Genomic DNA, 18,973 nt, shown 5'->3' with positions numbered 1-18,973 from the left:
GGCAGTACTGCTGCCAAACGACACTCGGCCTGTACACGATCGAGTCTGGACCAGACAATATGGTGAAAGCTTGTCTGGACCTAACAAATCACGTGACACGATAGCCTGTTTACTTCTTTAGTTGAAACTCACCTTAGAGCGAAGACTGTCTTGCAGCATGTCAGATGCACAGTTGAGTTTCCTGGACCTCAGCATGTAGTCAGCATCCCCCCGCCGTGGGGGGTTCAGTTTGGCGTTAGGGTAGGTGGCGGACCTCAAGGAGAAGCCGAAATGGCGGACAAACTGCAGGTAGTCGAGAGTCCGGTCTGTGTTGGTGATGAAGGTCTTCCAGAGGTCGCGGATTTCACGTCGGGATACCTCCGGCTGAATGTCGAATCTGGGAAAATAACACTAGTGTCTGGGATTACGTGAGGCAATTGCATAAAGGGAAACAGCAGTAAAATACGCTCCACTTTATACCAAGTGTACCAAACGCTTTAAACACATCAGTGGTATTGTCCCAGTAAGTCGGTGGCGTTGATGAGATACATGTAACAGGTGCAACACGTAGTTCAAAATAGTTTAACATATTCAGGGTGGCGAGAGAGGAGGGCGTTAATCAGTTGCTTCATCACATTGAAGACACGAGTTTGTTTCTCACAGTCGTTTAACTGTGTGAATCTGGGTTCTTGGTGTCCCCGGCGGTGATATTCCTGAAAGAAATGCTCAACCATTCCCGTAGAATCCTTGGATATAGTTTTGTTGTATTAGATGTTAAAAAATCTGCCTAGAACATTATTGAATTTACTGGCATAACCTGTCCATTCACCCACGCTCCTCCAAACTCCAGATTCTACGCCTCCACAATCCACCTTTTCTATCTTCCACCCTACGTCATCTCAACCTTCACATGAACCACCAAAACGCTTCTCCGCAGACTCCACTTGGTTTTCTTTTTATTCCACTCCTTTAACCCTCATAAATACGTTCACATCAGCCAACTCTCAACACCAAGCACTGTCAGATACAATTACCTCTTTAGAAGCTGGTGCATCATCTCTGTGGTCAAGCGTCTGGTGTTGGTCTCGTCCAGGTCATAGAAGGCGGCCTCCACATCCTGGTACCTGCGGTGCAGCAAGTCCTTGATGACCTTGAAAATTTCCTGGGGTGTCCTCCTGACGAAGTTGTCCTCGAACTCGTCCTCGTGGAGCGGTTGGCGGGGAGACTGGGACTGCTCGGGCTGAGGGATGGTCAGGGTATCGACTGTCTTCCGCTTGCCCTGGAAGAGGCTTTGGGCCTTACCCCTGTGTAAATTTAAAACATAAATGAGAAAGAAAACATACTGACGTCATATATATATATATATATATATATATATATATATATATATATATATATATATATATATATATATATATATATATATATGCGTGTGTGTGTGTGTGTAAAACTATTAAAAATTAATTTTATTTATTTGAAGTTTGCAAATTTGTGTTGTCTAGTAAGCCGCGGTACAGTTTCCATTTAATGAGATGTCACTGAGAAAATATCCAACAAATAAAATACATTAATTAGACGATGTCCATCAGGTGCGATACCAATGATACAATGGCAGTCTGAACAGCTATTCACGTAATCAAGAATGTTTTTAATGAGGCACTATCGAATGAGATATAAATGAGTTTATGTCCATAATTTCAATTAGATTTCAATGAGGTCATTTCCATCAAATGATATATAAATGAGGTTATTTCATCAAATGGTATTTCAATGAGATGGAGTTCATGAGATGATCTACAGAACGTTTAGTCTTTTTTTTAATTACAAGCGACAAAACCATTTCCATTAGCATAAGACATTATAAATCCGTTGTATGATTCCGACTATATCATAAACATGTGTTTCTTAATCGCTATTAATTAGTGATGATAACAGATGTTCGTGTAAAAGTGAATGTATTTCTCCCACTTGGGGCAAACGTCACAAATACACGCAAAGGCAAGTCAAACATTCACCTGAACAAACATGGGAACATATGATACTTACTTTGTGTCAAAGAGCTGCATGAACTCTGCATATCTGACGTTTCCTTCTTCGTCCATTGGTACTCTGTCTGTGAAAGCCTCGAACTGGGTGTCGGTCAGCTCCAGACTAAACCGGCTTTCTATGGCGGCACGGAATTCCTCCTGGCTGATGATGTCCTGTCCGATCTTGTCAATGGACCTACAACACACCATCATAACCTTCACTACTGACGTAGATCTACAACACACCATCATAACCTTCACTACTGACGTAGATCTACAACACATCATCATAACCTTCACTACTGACGTAGATCTACAACACACCATCATAACCGTCACTACTGATGTAGACCTACAACACACCATCATAACCTTCAATACTGACGTAGATCTACAACAAACCATCATAACCTTCACTACTGGCGTAGATGTACAACACATCATCATAACCTTCACTACTGACGTAGACCTACAACACATCATCATAACCGTCACTACTGACGTAGATCTACAACACACCATCATAACCTTCACTACTGACGTAGATCTACAACACACCATCATAACCTTCACTACTGACGTAGATCTACAACACACCATCATAACCTTCACTACTGACGTAGATGTACAACACATCATCATAACCTTCACTACTGACGTAGATCTACAACACAGCATCATAACCGTCACTACTGATGTAGACCTACAACACACCATCATAACCTTCACTACTGACGTAGATCTACAACACACCATCATAACCTTCACTACTGGCGTAGATGTACAACACATCATCATAACCTTCACTACTGACGTAGACCTACAACACATCATCATAACCGTCACTACTGGCGTAGATGTACAACACATCATCATAACCTTCACTACTGACGTAGACCTACAACACATCATCATAACCGTCACTACTGACGTAGATCTACAACACAGCATCATAACCGTCACTACTGATGTAGACCTACAACACACCATCATAACCTTCACTACTGACGTAGATCTACAACACACCATCATAACCTTCACTACTGGCGTAGATGTACAACACATAATCATAACCTTCACTACTGACGTAGATCTACAACACATCAACATCACCTCCAGTACTGACATAGATAAACGACACATCAACACCACCTCCAGTACTGACATAGATAAACGACACATCAACACCTCCTCCAGTACTGACATAGATTAACGACACATCAACACCACCTCCAGTACTGACATCGATTAACGACACATCAACACCACTTCCAGTGCTGACATAGATAAACGACACATCAACACCACCTCCAGTACTGACATAGATTAACGACACACCATCATAACCGCCAGTACTAACATAGATTAACGACACATCAACACCACCTCCAGTACTGGCATAGATGTGACCCGATACCGTGTGTTCGCGAATGCTGAGCTTATCCCGCCTCACCGGTAACACCTATCACAAACACTCTGAACAAGTGTCCTATGACGCTGTTTGAAATCTTCGTAGAAAGAGCATGCTCGATTGTACTTGAAAGACTGCAGCTGCTGGAATATTGCTCAACATAATGGGAGAGTTGACTATTAGGCAGTTGAAGTCATCCTTCTTGTCATATAGTCTTGTCGATAGTCACTCTCAATCTCTATGCATAGATCTAATATCTAAATATGAAAACAGATGAGGCGGGTTTTTTTCTAGTTCAGGTGGAAAAAAGGGTGGAAGGGAATTGGCTATTTCACAACAATTGAACGACACTTCGTTTGCCTTCTGAGAAAAACATGAGTCTTAATTACGACATATACTACTCTAAAGAAGTTAAGGATCACCGGTTCTTTCACATTACTCTAGTTTATATGTCATGCCGTAACTTCAGATGTGACCGGTACCTACTTGAACGTGCCGAGGAGCGCCAGGAAGTCCCTCTGGAACATGTTCATGAGCTGGGCCTCGATGGCGCTGACGGTGGAGACACCGTCCACACTGCCGGGGTGGTTGTACCTGGAACACGACAGTGTGTACAGTGTGTAGATGCCCGGATACACAGCGTACTACTACTGGTATACTGCCACACACAGAAAACCTTTGGATCTATCTCGAATTTGAAGTTTTAACAAAATTCATATAATATCAAGACTGTATAATTAGTTAGGGTGTCGTTTTTTCGCGTGTCTTCTTGTCAGATTTATTCTGAGTGATTCAAAATAATAAAAATGCATATTTTCCGTTTGATTATAATTCGAACACATTCAAACCAGGAATACTGCCGATAAAGACTTTAATCATCCCTTCAGGACGGCCGACCCAGGTTTTTAACCTAAAGGCTATGAACAGCATGAATGAATTTATTTCCCTTAAGAAAATAGAAAGAGACGTGATATAGTTCCTGAACTGATCATAGGAACTGCCAAATTGTACAGACTAAGAAAAAGGGTCTTTAAAAGGCATTTAGAAGTGATACACATAAGGAACAGAATATATGGATGTCAACTTCTATATGCTTACTCCGAAACGTTGTGTTCCTCATAATAAAGAGGTTGACCTCCATATATTCTCTTCCTTAAGAAAAAGTGTTCTTGATATTGTGAAAGTAACAGGAATAGTCATAGACAAGCAGCATTATATTCAGCCTTTAAAATTACAACATTTTACAACATAGAATACAGAGGAATGACTCGAATGTGTGAATAAAACAAAAGTAAATAAAATAAAAATGAAACATTAATTGATGTGTATTTGTAGCTACTCGTACGCTGTGGTGAGACAGTATATGGATGCTGTTATATCACTACTGGTAACATCAGGCTTCAATACTTACTGTTACATCATCTCCTCAATCTGAACAGTCCAGCTGGTATTAAGTTAAAATAAATCTTCATTTCAATTTTCGAAAAATGTACGTCGCTATGTAAGTAAAATAGTATTTAACGTGACGTAAAACCCCATTTCACCTCGGGGAGGTTCCAGATCAACGGTGTCCGGATTGACAAGGGTGCAGACTCACTTGTGTTTCTTGTCGGTGAGTATGTTGTGGGTCATGCCGTTCTCGCTCCGGTCCTGGAACCGGTGGAGGAACTCCCTGTAGGGCACACCGCTTCCTACAACCTGGACGCTGCACCGAGCTAGGAAGGACCCCAGCAGGGGCTTCTCGAGACTCAGCCCGAACTGCTTCAGGACATCTAGGAAGTTGTCGAACGACACCTGGCAACATGGATACCATTAACAGTCAGTGTTTTCTGAATATATCGAAACATTTTCACTTACCATATGTCAATATGTCATCAACTAATGGAATATAAATGATAGCAATTACTATTTTGGTATATTATTGTACCAGCATCCAGCTGAGCATTGAATCAGCTCCCCGTCTGGATTTTGTCGCCGATCATGGCCAGGGTTATTGACACCTTCATTGCTTGGGTCATTTAAGACAAGGTCGGCACTTATGAACCTAAATATGATCAAAATGGTTGTGCGACCGTGGCTTATGCTTGATCAGAAAATCATTTTATAATAAACGATGTTGAGATAATAAAAGCGACAAAACCCTTTCTATATTAAGAAATCTCCATTGTTCGATTTCGGATAAATCATCAGCATACGCATAATGGTGTAACCAGGTCAAACAACTTTTGGACAAGAGTCGCAAGACGCTCTTTGAAATCTTCTTCTTCCATTTCACCTCAATATGAGACCCGTGAAGACCCAGGTTAGAATTGGTCTTCAGCAATTCATGCTTGCCGTAAAAGGCGACTATGCTTATCGTAAAAGGCAACTATGCTTGTCGTGAAAGGCGACTAACGGGATCGGATGGTCAGGCTCACTTGGTTGATGCATGTCACCGTATCCATATGGCGTGGATCGATGCTCATGATGTCAATCAATGGATTGTCTGGTCCAGACTCGATTATTTACCGACCGCCGTCATATAGCTGGAATATTGCTGAGTGCGGCGTTAAACAACAAACAAACAAACAACACCTCAATGTGAAATATGGCCACCAAAGTCAGGAGATGGTGAACTATAGCTCGGTGTCTACAGGTCTAATGTCTCACCACGCCGGTGCTGTTGGTGTCCAGCTCCTCGAAAGACTCCTTCATCTGGAAGAAACCCTCCCTGAACTTGTCCTTGAGCCAGCGCTCTATGTTCAGCTGCTGCTTCCTCTCCTGCTCCTTGCGCCGGGGGGTGCGGCGCTCAGAGACGGGGGCGCCATCTGGGACAGGGTGGACAAGTGAAGCTTCAATGTAAGGACTGTTTACATGACTCAACAAATATTGTTGGCTTACGGATTTCCTTTTGAAAAGAGGAGAGCCAATCGAAAATAGTACTTGAGAGAGGTCATGGAATTGTCATTTTGCATTGGCTAGATGCTACCTGCATTAAAACTAACGAACCCTCGATCGTGATCAATTCGCGACTTATGATTGCGATCCGTTCGCGACCAGAACACAGTCTTATAAGGAACAGATCGCGATCGTAATGCGACTGGATTCCGATTTGGGTAGGGAAATTATTGTTGAAGTGTAGTGTATACTGATACAGTGAAATCTGTCTAAACCGCACCTGCGTGGGACCAGGATTTGTCTGGTTTAGAGAGCAGTCCGGATTAGACATAAATCCGGTTCAAGCAAAGAATTACATCATTTGGTATCTCACGGGAAAAAGAAGCGAATACTAAAGCCATGTGTACGTTCATTAATACCAACTGATATACCATGGGAAGGCCGCCGCCACTTTATGAACAACATGCACGTACAGGCACGGCTGATAGAGTTGCATTGTGCATGATGGGGATGCTTTTAAACCAAACACCGGATAAACCGCTTGTCTAATCTTATCATTTGAAGACAATAAACTGGTCATCAAGCAATGGCATTGCCTATTACAGTAACCATGGTAACAGCAGATGTCTATGATCAGCTAGCAGGTAGCATTGTATATTTACGTTCAAAGATAGTGAAAACTCTCGAAATAACACTTGGAAGTTGCAGTCATCGGCGGTTGACCAGACCTGGCTCACTGGAACATGCCATCTTTGGCATTTCCCGCCACCCATAAGCGACTTAAGTTATTTATTACACAAAGCTTTTTGTTTGTGTGAAGGTGAACGATGTTTTTGATACTAAACTAAAAGTCAAAAATCGAAAGTTTTCGTTTACATTTAATTGTGATAAAATCCTCACGCCGAACTGAAAATGTAAACATCTAGCGTCATTTTTCATTTTTAATACTGTGCATTTATCTATAACGATATCACATAAATCTTTAGTCAAAATATAGTGTAAGCATTTTTCACAAAAAATATTTTCGCTCTATAATAAATATTCTCCATGAAGATAAACAATCACCTCCTTCCTCGTTGACCGGCGACAGGGATTTCCTCACCCCCTCCGAGGAAGTGTTCCTCCACTCTATACCCAGGGACTTGAGGAACTTGGCGCCCTGGACCACACCCGTGCCCTCAGAATCATACCTGGGGTCAGAAACCACAAGTGGTAAATTGCCTCCCTTTAACAATACCCACGGCATCTCAAATTCGTCCCTGAATACCTAAGGGTACTGTGAACTGTAACCCTATGCTCTGCTCCTTAGCAGATGCAGATTATACAACATGTGAAATAAGATTTGCATCCAGTATAAATCGCGCGGTTACACGTAGTGTATGAAGATCTCCATTAAGAACCTTGATCGGGCAGTACCTGTGAGTTTCACTAACATGGAAAGCGTCTACTAAAAATACACTTAACCCGCCTTGTATAACAGACATCTGTTTAAACCAGCGTTAATCCTACTCACAACACTGAAACACTGATGTGACAATGACCTCGGTGATTACTCCAATCCCCAGTATCTAATGATGATCAGAAGTTAGCTCAATGAGGATCAGATATTGTTAAGCACGTGTTTATATTTACTTTTTAACACACTATATGTGATATCCCGGATGTAAATGTTTTTGTTAAGATCTGGGAAAAAGATGATGATGTTATTCTTGCGTTTTTATTTGGTGGTTGTCCAATAGAATGTATTATGTTTGGGCAGAAGTTATAATTAATGTAATCCGCTTTAAAAGGAAATGGCGATACCTGCTAAAACACTTGTATGTTTACGAACATGTGTAAATATATCTGCATATTGTAATCTTCATTCAATTGGAAGAAATAAAGAATATCTATCTATCTGTGACCTGATTGGTCGTGTGTCATCTTTCACCATGAACCGTTGCTCATACTCATGGTAGGTTTAGACTCGAAATGTAACATGTCGCTTTGATACAGCTGTAATAGTGCTGAATGATCTACTGCTACACTCTCATTCAGGCTTTTGAAATGCGACGGACAAATGACTAGGAGATAGGGTTAATCCCAAGTAATCCCTTTGGCAAGCATGTGGATTGTTTTAGATTTATTGTGAGTTAACTCTTAACTTGTGAGGTACAACGCCCGTACCTTGGTAAATCATCCAGTAAATGTGACAAATGTGTTTGATTTTTATAGGGCATTTTACCTCATACCAATAAGTGACGTCATCGCACATCGCTGTAAAGCAGAGTTTTAAAAAAATCAGCGAGATCGATTACCTGTTCCAGAGTTTATCAAACTCGTCATCCTCCATGAAGAAGAGCATCTTGTTAAGCAGCTGCTTGAACTCGGGCTTCAGGATGCGGCCAGACCCGCCAGGGTTCATCTGGGGGAACATGTCGGCAACGTCCAGGAATCTAGGACGTAAACAAGGGTTATGACATCAGCTGGCAGGCCATAGTCTTCAAGTAGGACATGTCATCACCAAGGGGGCTAGACGTGTTTATTATAGGCTATCACAACACTCATCTACGAATCTAATTTTAAAACAACAATTATTATATATTTTATATATAAGAAACCGGTGACAGCATCCTAATGCTATACACACTCGTTGCCTTGACACATGTGAATCTATTTCAGTAGATCTTCTCGTAAAGTTATCAGTTCAACAATCGTCGCGGAACAAAAAATTGCAAGATACATTGGACAGGTAATCACAGCTGAACTAGATATCGGTGGTAAGTTCTCTGGGCACAACAGATTGTTTTTATTTACCTAAATTTAAACTAAAGTCTGTTGTGGGGGATCAGCGACCAAAGCAATGCCCGATGCAATGCAAAAAATTGTCTATTTCAGGTTTTTCTTCAGATGAACAATTTATTTGCCTTTGCATGTGTTTGTGACGGGTGCCACTGTGGGGCAGGGTATCTCACCTTTTCGCGAACATCTAGCTGCATCACCATTTGATAGTGATTAATAAACACATGCTCATGATATAGTCTAAATCATACAATCGGCTCTGGCTGAGATTTCTTTTGAATATGGAAAGGGTTTTGTCGCCTCTTTACTAGGGCCGTACCTTTGCTTGGCCTTCTCCTTGAGATGCATGTGGACAGATGCAGCACTCATGGTGACTCTGTCTGTCCTGTTGACGGGATCCATCCACTGAGGATAGTCCGATTCCCCAGGCACCTCTCTGAAGTGGCTGAAGAACTCCGTGAAGGAGACGACGCTCTTGTTCTTGAGGCCTACCCTCTCACTCAGTCTGTTGAACTGAGACTGGCTGACTGGGCGGTTGAGAACCAGCATTAGTATACGACAGAAAGCCTCTCTGAAAAGTAGCAAAATAAATTACATTTTGAAAGTGTACTTCTTCAACTGCTCGAAATCAAATGTACTTGAATGCCCTTAGAGGTTTGCGGACCAAATTTATCTCCACAAGGATATATCCATGGTGTTATGGATGGAGATAGAATCTTGACATGTATCTACGTTAAGGAGCTCTAGCTCTGCACCCATCAACCAATGTCCATTTTACACACACAGAATGACATCAACGAATATCTTCTTTAAGTCTGTCTAAATGCCAAACATGCTACTATAATGTCGACTAGGTGCATTTTATATGAAATAAAAAATATTCAAATCATTGTGTGTGTGGAAATTATTTATACATATGAACTGGATCCTGACCTTGACACGTTGCCCTTGCCCTCGGGGTCGTTGTCCTTGAACCTCTTCCTGACCTCATAGTAGTTGGTTTTCAGCTTTTCCTTTAGCAAAGACTCCAGCTGGAGACATAACAATATGTGTTATCTTTAGCTTGATGGTGTTCTGGCTTGTAGCCCGCCGGCAAGGGGTTGTAGTGTTAATGGCTTTGTGATAGTTAGTGGACCTAAGGATCTAGATTTGCTCAAATCTGTCTTAATACTAGGACAAGTATGGAGCTTATAAGCGAATGTACATGTAGCTCCTCGTCGCTTGAACGGTCTTACGTGCGATTTGCGAACCAGTCGTTATCACAACCAAATGTATATTTCCTATAACGAAAGTAGGATCAAGTCTGGATTAATTGGCTGTCCCAGCAGGTTTGATTGAAGTCATTGAACGTCCACTTTGTTTGGATATAAACTCACTCTTTCTTTTAATATAGACATCTTCACAGTTTCACTCTTCTGACCAGACAGGAATTTAACATAGTCCCTAAAAGCCGTCTGTCAGCCATTGACTAACACAACACAAATCTCTATGTAAAGTGCTGGGTAAAAGAAAGTATACACTTGAAAATTAAATTTGACCAAAACATTACAAACGTTATCAAAACGTTACAAGGCAGGAAACAGTCACCGAAACACTGCAAATGTAAAGTCCAAAACACTTATACCCGAATCAAATGCATCACCATCGAATATACTTCAGATGTCCCTTGTAATGTCGATACATATTTTGTGTTTTCAATAAACCTATTATATCATTTAGACAGTATGTCATGTAAGTTTCTATCATCTTGACGTTTCTCCTACCTCATCTATTTCTAGCCTGGCCTGTGTGCCTGGTCGAGACAGTCTAGTGGAGGCACGGCTTGGGGGAACTTCAGCTCGGTCAGCGACGCTAGCTCTGCTTCCTGAGGAACAAAGAAACCAGTGCATCACGTGTACCATGTGTAACATTTTAAATTGTTACATAATGATGTGTATTTGGGATGGTTTGATCCATGAGGTCGATGTAGGGAACCCGATGGTCCAGTGGTCACCGTGACTCCTTGGATGCCAGGATAGCCTGGTCGTTGGTTTAAATCCAAGATCCATCCTGGTTATATGCCTTGGTTAATCTCATCACCACACGCGTGCACAGGGATATTTGTACTAGACTTCCACGACCTTGGTCACTTTTGGACTTTCCACAAACATTAAGCCGACATACAGAGATACTGGTAACAAGCATTACACTTCATTCACTGCACGATTTGAGTTCTAGTCACTATCAACGGAGGGCGAGACGGTCTTTACAAAATTTTACAAAACAAATCTGAATCTGAATAGAGACCTATCTGTGATGGTAGTCTCGACTACCATATGGAAAGTCAATGAAGAAATGTCATTAACATCTCTACACATGCATATACAAATAATGGAAAACATCCGCTTCAAACCGTCAGTGTGTAAGTACTGTTTTGACGCCGCTTTTAGCAACATTCCATCAACATCACGGCGGGGGACACCAGAAATGGGATTCACACATTGTACCCACGTGGGGAATCAAACCCGTCGTGAAGAGCGAACGCTTTTACCACTAGGCTACCCCAACGCCCCCGCTTCCAACAACGTATTATTGATTTATATAATGGTCAGTTTTTGTGTTGTATTCATTGCAAATCTTATTACACAATGTTAATTTGGCTGACAATCGATGGCTTGTTGTGCGTTGCAGATTACCATTCATCACATCAAGTTTATCTCATAACAGCGTTCAGGGTAGTTGACTAACATTCCTATATGAGACAGCAGCGGCCTTTCTCACCAGGAATGCCACACCAGCTGAGGCGGCTAATCCAGTATAACTGTGTAAGATCGATGGCGCCTCTGTCCGGGAGGCCACGTGAGATGATTGCCTAAGCACTTCAGATTAGAAGTGAGACTTGGGAGTTATTATTCATAAACCTGTATAACAAACAGCATGACTTGAACACATAGGGCATTACTCAGAGAGTTCTGGCATTAAATGTGTAGAGATACACACAACTATCATATTAATCACGTAACACAGTCACGTTTTAGAGGTGTTATGAGCTTATATTATCAGTTGCTAATGGGTTGATGATAATTCTCAAATATACCATTAGGATCAAGGGTCAGTTGACATGTGGAGGATGACCAGAGGAACATTTAGGGGTCAAACGTGTTGACTTATTTATAGAAATTACATTAAATCCTTAATCTATTTCAAAATTTACAATCGCTTTTAATTGCAATAACATCGTGATACGTGTACACTTGAAAGATGTTGACATATTAATTGCGACCTTAGCAAATTTAGATTTATGAATAATACTTAACATTATTTTTAATATGTTTCTGATAATTGTCCTTCTTTCATCGAAGAAGCAATGAAGCAAGTCACCGATCCTGACCACCCGATCCCGGATCTTACAACACATGGGATCATAGGGAATTCTTTCCAATGGAGTACTAATGAATTCTAGGTTATCTACAGGCAACTGACGGTATTTAGAACATACTCTGAGCTATATCCAGCTTTGTTTATAATTAGAAAACGATGACAGTTGACTGGTTGTCAAGGGACCACGAACCGACTTTGTTAAACAATAATGCACACTTTTATTGCATGGTAAACGGATTTGAGTTAACAAGAGTTAATGCTTTTTATATCAAGACTGATAATCCGTAGGAAACTGGATGTGTTATTAAACTGGACCATATTGTGCGGCACAGGATGTGAGGGCTTCAGAGGACGCCTATCTCACAACAAAACGAGTATAATTTGTCCTCTTCCCTGATTATCGCATCACATCTAGGTCATCATGTGCTTGTACTAACGGATTAGGCAGCGGCACATAGCAGCCCAGCAGCTCTTCATGACAAGGGTCAGCACGTATGACAAGGACTTTAATCTCCTAATCGTCAGCTGATTTCCAGTTCCTTAGCAACTGTAAACAAATGATTCAGCCATGATATGGCGCTACACGCTACTGAAGCAATCAAGTGCTCGGTACACACCACTGTGAAGGACTCTCTAGAATAGTATTCAATTTGTATGACGTCCGTTCTCGTGATCTCTATGTACTATTCATGTGTTGGTATAAAAAAAACACGTTTTAATCTTTCAATCAGCTAGCTGGATTATCTGTTGGTCTCGTGGTCAATTTAAACCTGTAATAAGGGTCTGGGTACACTTGAACAAAGCGATCGTAGCGCTAAGATGGTCGTTCTGATCGATCCTCTAACAGAGACTTCCGGTAATCGTAGTGCTGAGATCGTTTCGTGCAAGTGGACTTCTCCGTATTATTTGGATAGTAGACACGAAAGTAGTATGAATTGGTTGGGTTTTTGGTTGGGACTTGTAGCGGTTATAAAAAAAGCAAACAAAAGAGGAAAATACATTTTTGTATATTCCAGTGACGTCTTCAGTCAGATTAACAGGATATAAGATAAGTACTAGCACTACCGTCTCACTCTGTGTTTGAATGCGGAAGGGACGGATAAAGCCAGGCCCGTAAAGGCTTAACGTCTTTCTCATGTACATGAGTAGATTTAACAAAGGGAATAAAGCAATGCTGCACCAAGTATCAGGAGGCATCATAAACAATATTATATCCCTATGTCACATATATACCGCATATAGTACAGACTGGTGCAATGCTACAGGACCGTATAGCAGCAGGAAGTCAACAGCGGGAGATACACAGCGTATTACGCTTCACCCTCCCTGTAGTCACCCAGTAACGAGGGCGCCCGTGACAAGAGTACTTGACTTCTCCCCGTCTACAGATCTACATAATCCTGCTGCTACAGATGGGGTGGAGATGTGACGGACATCTCTAGTGTGGTCCTCGTGTCGTACATTACAGTCTGTCATTGGTTCATAGGAGTACGACATCTAGCGTGACCTTTGTGTAGTATATTACATATGGTCGTTGGCTGGTTGAACTACGACATGTAGTGTAACGCTTGTCTAGTATACTACAGATGATCACTAGCTGGCGGAAGTACGACATAAAGTGTGGCCCTAGTGGTGTAACTGGCTGATCACGACATCTAGTGTTGTCCTAGTGGTGTTACTGGCTGATCACGACATCTAGTGTGGTCCTAGTGGTGTAACTGGCTGATCACGACATCTAGTGTGGCCCTAGTGGTGTAACTGGCTTATCACGACATCTAGTGTGGTCCTAGTGGTGTAACTGGCTGATCACGACATCTAGTGTGGTCCTAGTGGTGTAACTGGCTGATCACGACATCTAGTGTGTCCCTAATGGTGTAACTGGCTGATCACGACATCTAGTGTGGCCCTAGTGGTGTAACTGGCTGATCACGACATCTAGTGTGGCCCTATTGGTGTAACTGGATGATCACGACATCTAGTGTGGTCCTAGTGGTGTAACTGGATGATCACGACATCTAGTGTGGTCCTAGTGGTGTAACTGGCTGATCACGACATCTAGTGTGGCCCTAGTGGTGTAACTGGCTGATCACGACATCTAGTGTGGTCCTAGTGGTGTAACTGGCTGATCAAGACATCTAGTGTGGCCCTAGTGGTGTAACTGGCTGATCACGACATCTAGTGTGGCCCTAGTGGCGTAACTGGCTTATCACGACATCTAGTGTGGTCCTAGTGGTGTTACTGGCTGATCACGACATCTAGTGTGGCCCTAGTGGTGTAACTGGCTGATCACGCCATCTAGTGTGGCCCTAGTGGTGTAACTGGCTGATCACGACATCTAGTGTGGTCCTAGTGGTGTAACTGGCTTATCACGACATCTAGTGTGGCCCTAGTGGTGTAACTGGCTAATCACGAGATCTATGTAAGATTTATGTATACACTGACAGTCACTACGTTATTCATCATCATGATGACATGGCATTTGATTGGCAGGTAGTCGTGACACGATTTGTTCAGTTCAGGGCTATAGAACGTTCTAGTGGTGGGCCCTAAAGGTTTAGGTCAAACCAATACAAGACAGTGACCTTTATTCTTTTCAAATCTGATAGTATAGTGCCATCTACATTTCTCGGAAAAACGTAATTTTGAATTCATGATTTGAAGAGGAATTTAATTTCGACGAGGAATCCAAGTTTAATCATTTGTTTCCCGTTTATGTGGAGACACGTGCCTGGTTTTATGTAATTCTCTATTTTGAAACAGACATAAAATTGGTATTCTTCTCCTTAACGTATACTGGACGCCATGGTCTAGGCACGCCTCCGTGGTCTAGTGGATAAAGCGTCTTCCAGGAATGTTGAAGGTCTGTGGTTGGGTCCCCGGCTGCATCATACCAACAGACGTTAAAGATAGTACCACGATGATACCCTGCCTGCCTTCCGTCATTACGGGGATGAAACACGGGCTGATCGGTTGGTTGGTTGGTTCGTTGTTTTACGCCGCACTCCATTGGGATCGATGACATGCATCAACCAAGTCGGCGAGCCTGACCACCCGATCCCGTTAGTCGCCTTTTACGACAAGCATAGTCACCTTTTACGGCAAGCATGGGTTGCTGAAGACCTATTCTAAACCGGAATCCTCACGGCTCGGAGTCAGTATCATGACGTGCATGTACGTCGTTACTATATAAGTGCAATTACCTTGAATGTGCCACTTCAACTAAATCCATACGCTTCAAACTGTTTACAGCTTACAATCAACGAGAGTATATTAAACGATAGCAATTAAGGTATTGTGTTTTATTCAGATTTGGCGCTATACGTCTCCCGTGTCGGGGTTATTGCAAGGGCGGTGTGATGGCCCAGCAGTTAAATAGTTCACCCGTCACTCCTGAAAACCCTGGTTCAATTTCCAATGTGGGTACATGTCTGGTGTCCCCCGTCGTAATATATGGAATGTGCTAAAACATACATACAACCATATTGACTCATTCACTTTAACCGAATATGTCGAATATAACAATATCCTTGAAGATAATCAACTCCGGATAAACAGAAGTCAAATAAGACGAATAATCGACTATAACGGTGCATTTTGTACACTCCAAGTACTGCCCATGTAAAATCGGATATAACGAACTACTGTACTAGCTATATATCTGTTGTATTGCTTAAGATGACCATTGATATTATGAGTGAGTATTGTTTTACGCCACTTTTGGCCATATTCCAGCAATATCACAGAGAGAAACACCAGAAATGGGTTTCACACATTGTACCCATGTCGGGAATCGAACCCGGGTCTTCGCCGTGACGAGCGAACGCTTTAACCACTAGGCTACCCAACATCCCCTGTTATGACGTACAAGTGGGTAGAAAATAATCGATCGTATATTTGCAGCCTGGAATCATAAAACCAAATATGTTTTTGTGGTTCAGAATGCCGTGATCCTGCAATATGGTTCTACTAAACCCTCAGTCAATTATTTCTCCACGTTGAATCAACTGGTATTCATTTGAAAATATCATTGACGATAGCAAAGTAATAGAAGATCAAATATTTCTGCCGCCGTGTAATTGAAACAGACACTCGAATAATTGATCCAAAATGATTGATGTCAAATCTTAATTGAGTAACAGTGTGAGCACTCAATATTACTTTACACTTCATATCGGAACCCTTTACCAACCAACCAGGTTATCTAACTTAACAACACTGTTGTTCACGCAATGTCATGAAACCGGTGTATAATGCAGTCGTAAAAATTGATCATCTTGCCAGCCCTCTTGTAATCCCCAGTGTTAAAAACGGAGCATGGAATTCTATTTTGTTACGCCATGTTGACGAGGCCTTAATCCTTTGAGGGTACTCTTCCGATAGGTAAATCCGATGTCCTCCGAGTGTGCTTGTGTGAGCTCTACTGGGTTCGGATAATGGTGGGCTTTGTGGTTGCCCGAGAACCAAGTCTCTCAAACTGTATTCCATTAGGTTAGGTCCAGATATAGGAGACGCCGTTATTGACTTATTATTGCCACCGTTCTGTGTCTCTATGCGTCAGGGAAGGGTTACCTGATTTATATAAGCTCCAGTTCGTTACACCGGGAACTTCTCGTCACTTCGCTTGACGACTGAGGGTTCAATGGTTAACGTAAGAGCAATACCAGTGACGTTATTTTTATGGTCAACAGTCTCACAATAAATCACCGATTTGTTTCAAGCGAGTATTTAAGGACATGAGCTGATAATTATATACTAGTATCATAAAAGTGTTACATTCATTGTAAGGTCCGTTTAAGATTAAGGTCCATTAGTTAAAGAGTTTCTTTCAAGCGTTCTGAAGAGCAAATTAATTCAATGATAATACAAAAACACTTTGATCCTTAGTCACCAATGACTTTTTAACTTCTGACTAACGACCTTTGATAAAAAATATCATACCAGATACGAAGCATGTTCTTTTCAAATCGACACTGCTATTGTGAGCGGGTGAGTATAGTTTTACGCCGCTTTTACGCCGCAATATCCCAGCAATATCACGGCGGGGTACACCAGACATGGGCTTCACACATTGTACCCATGTCGGGAATCAAACCCGGATCTTCAGCGTGACGAACTAACTCTTTAACCACTAGGCTACCCGACCGCCCCACTGCTCTTGTCACAAAAGTTTTAAAGAAACTACTACTAGTGAGTGGATATCACACAAATGAATGTTTTATTGAAGCCAAAACATTCTCATCTTACTACAAATACCCGAAACTGTCACTAACGAATATCTTCCTCAAAGGAATGAAAGAAGCATTCAGCTTGAAATCAGTTATCAGTTCATTTGATAATTTGTACCCTTCCCAAAATATGCAAGATTTCATCTAATATTAAGTATGACATACTCCGCGGTATTTCAGAATATACAAAAATAAGAAATGAAAATTCATATTTGATTTTTCGCCTTTATCATGCCATCCGCCAAAAACTAAACAAAACGATTAAAGATCCAACACATTACATATAGCCGCAACACGCCAATCAAAGTAAGGAAATCAGCGATGGTGATATTGGCGATACCGTCCGTAACGTAGTTGACAGCACTCTAGCATGGGTGGTTAACTCAAGTGAGTTGACTGGCTCTCTCTCTGCGGGTGAGAAAATGCAGCTGTTTACACCGCGCCTTGTCTTATTGACCCTCACGTCCACAGGGAAATCGTAAACATATTCTTGTTTGAAAAAATATAAATCGATGTTTGTTTTGTTATAGGGAAGCTATTTCTATAGCGTATCTTGAAGGTCGATGCTGGTTTTATGTGTAAATCGATGTTAATTACAAATACATATTGGTAGAACTTATGTCTATATTTCATATGACGATACAGACATATCAACATACACTTTTGAATACATTAATATTAGTGCTAGTTAATCTATATTCAAGTATGATTGACAGTGTCAAATAAACTGTGTGATACCTAACCATGCTACAAGATCAATGACAACCCGTAAACATCAAATTGAAGGTTCCATACATTGATATGATATATTTGTCAGAATATTTTGGATAAGAGGCAAAGCGATAATACGCTTTTGAGGCTCCGCGTTTCGGATATATACAAACAGGACAAATAATTTAATTTCTACAACATACAAAACACAACGAGAACAATGTTCGCATCACTCTGGCAACCTTCTAACAGGACAACCAACCTCCACTGACTGTAACATATATCAGAACACTCAACCACCACTGACTGTAACATTTATATCAGAACAACCAGCCTCCACTGACTGTAACATATATCAGAACAACCAACCTCCATTGACTGTAACATATATTGGAACAACCAGCCTCCACTGACTGTCACATATATCAGAACAACCAGCCTCCACTGACTGTAACATATATTAGAACAACCAACCTCCACTGACTGTTACATATATCAGAACAACCAACCTCCACTGACTAACATATATCAGGACATACAACCTCCATTGACTGTAACATATGTCAGAACAACCAGCCCCCATTGACTGTAAAAATATATCA

The 18,973-nt window shown here is 41.5% G+C and overlaps 1 protein-coding gene across 1 annotated transcript in view; it reads right to left on the bottom strand.

Moving 5' to 3' along the window:
• The window catches only part of LOC139468942 (EF-hand calcium-binding domain-containing protein 6-like), a 30,184-nt gene that overhangs the window by 2,731 nt on the left and 8,480 nt on the right, over positions 1 to 18,973 (bottom strand). The window contains exons 2-12 of the mRNA XM_071251082.1: positions 10,839 to 10,939; positions 10,009 to 10,106; positions 9,395 to 9,646; positions 8,592 to 8,729; positions 7,354 to 7,484; positions 6,067 to 6,224; positions 5,015 to 5,211; positions 3,904 to 4,011; positions 2,026 to 2,202; positions 1,014 to 1,283; positions 133 to 376 (exon numbers count right to left, since the gene is read on the bottom strand). Coding sequence (XP_071107183.1) covers positions 133 to 376; positions 1,014 to 1,283; positions 2,026 to 2,202; positions 3,904 to 4,011; positions 5,015 to 5,211; positions 6,067 to 6,224; positions 7,354 to 7,484; positions 8,592 to 8,729; positions 9,395 to 9,646; positions 10,009 to 10,106; positions 10,839 to 10,939 — 1,874 coding nt within the window. The remainder of the gene's footprint in view (positions 1 to 132; positions 377 to 1,013; positions 1,284 to 2,025; positions 2,203 to 3,903; positions 4,012 to 5,014; positions 5,212 to 6,066; positions 6,225 to 7,353; positions 7,485 to 8,591; positions 8,730 to 9,394; positions 9,647 to 10,008; positions 10,107 to 10,838; positions 10,940 to 18,973) is intronic.

This window comes from Haliotis cracherodii, unplaced genomic scaffold, assembly GCF_022045235.1.
Source record: "Haliotis cracherodii isolate W230 unplaced genomic scaffold, xgHalCrac1.p SCAF_2, whole genome shotgun sequence".
In the NCBI taxonomy this organism is placed as follows: Eukaryota; Metazoa; Mollusca; class Gastropoda; order Lepetellida; family Haliotidae; genus Haliotis; species Haliotis cracherodii.
Note: the sequence above shows the minus strand (reverse complement) of the source record. Positions and strands in the feature narration are given on the sequence as shown.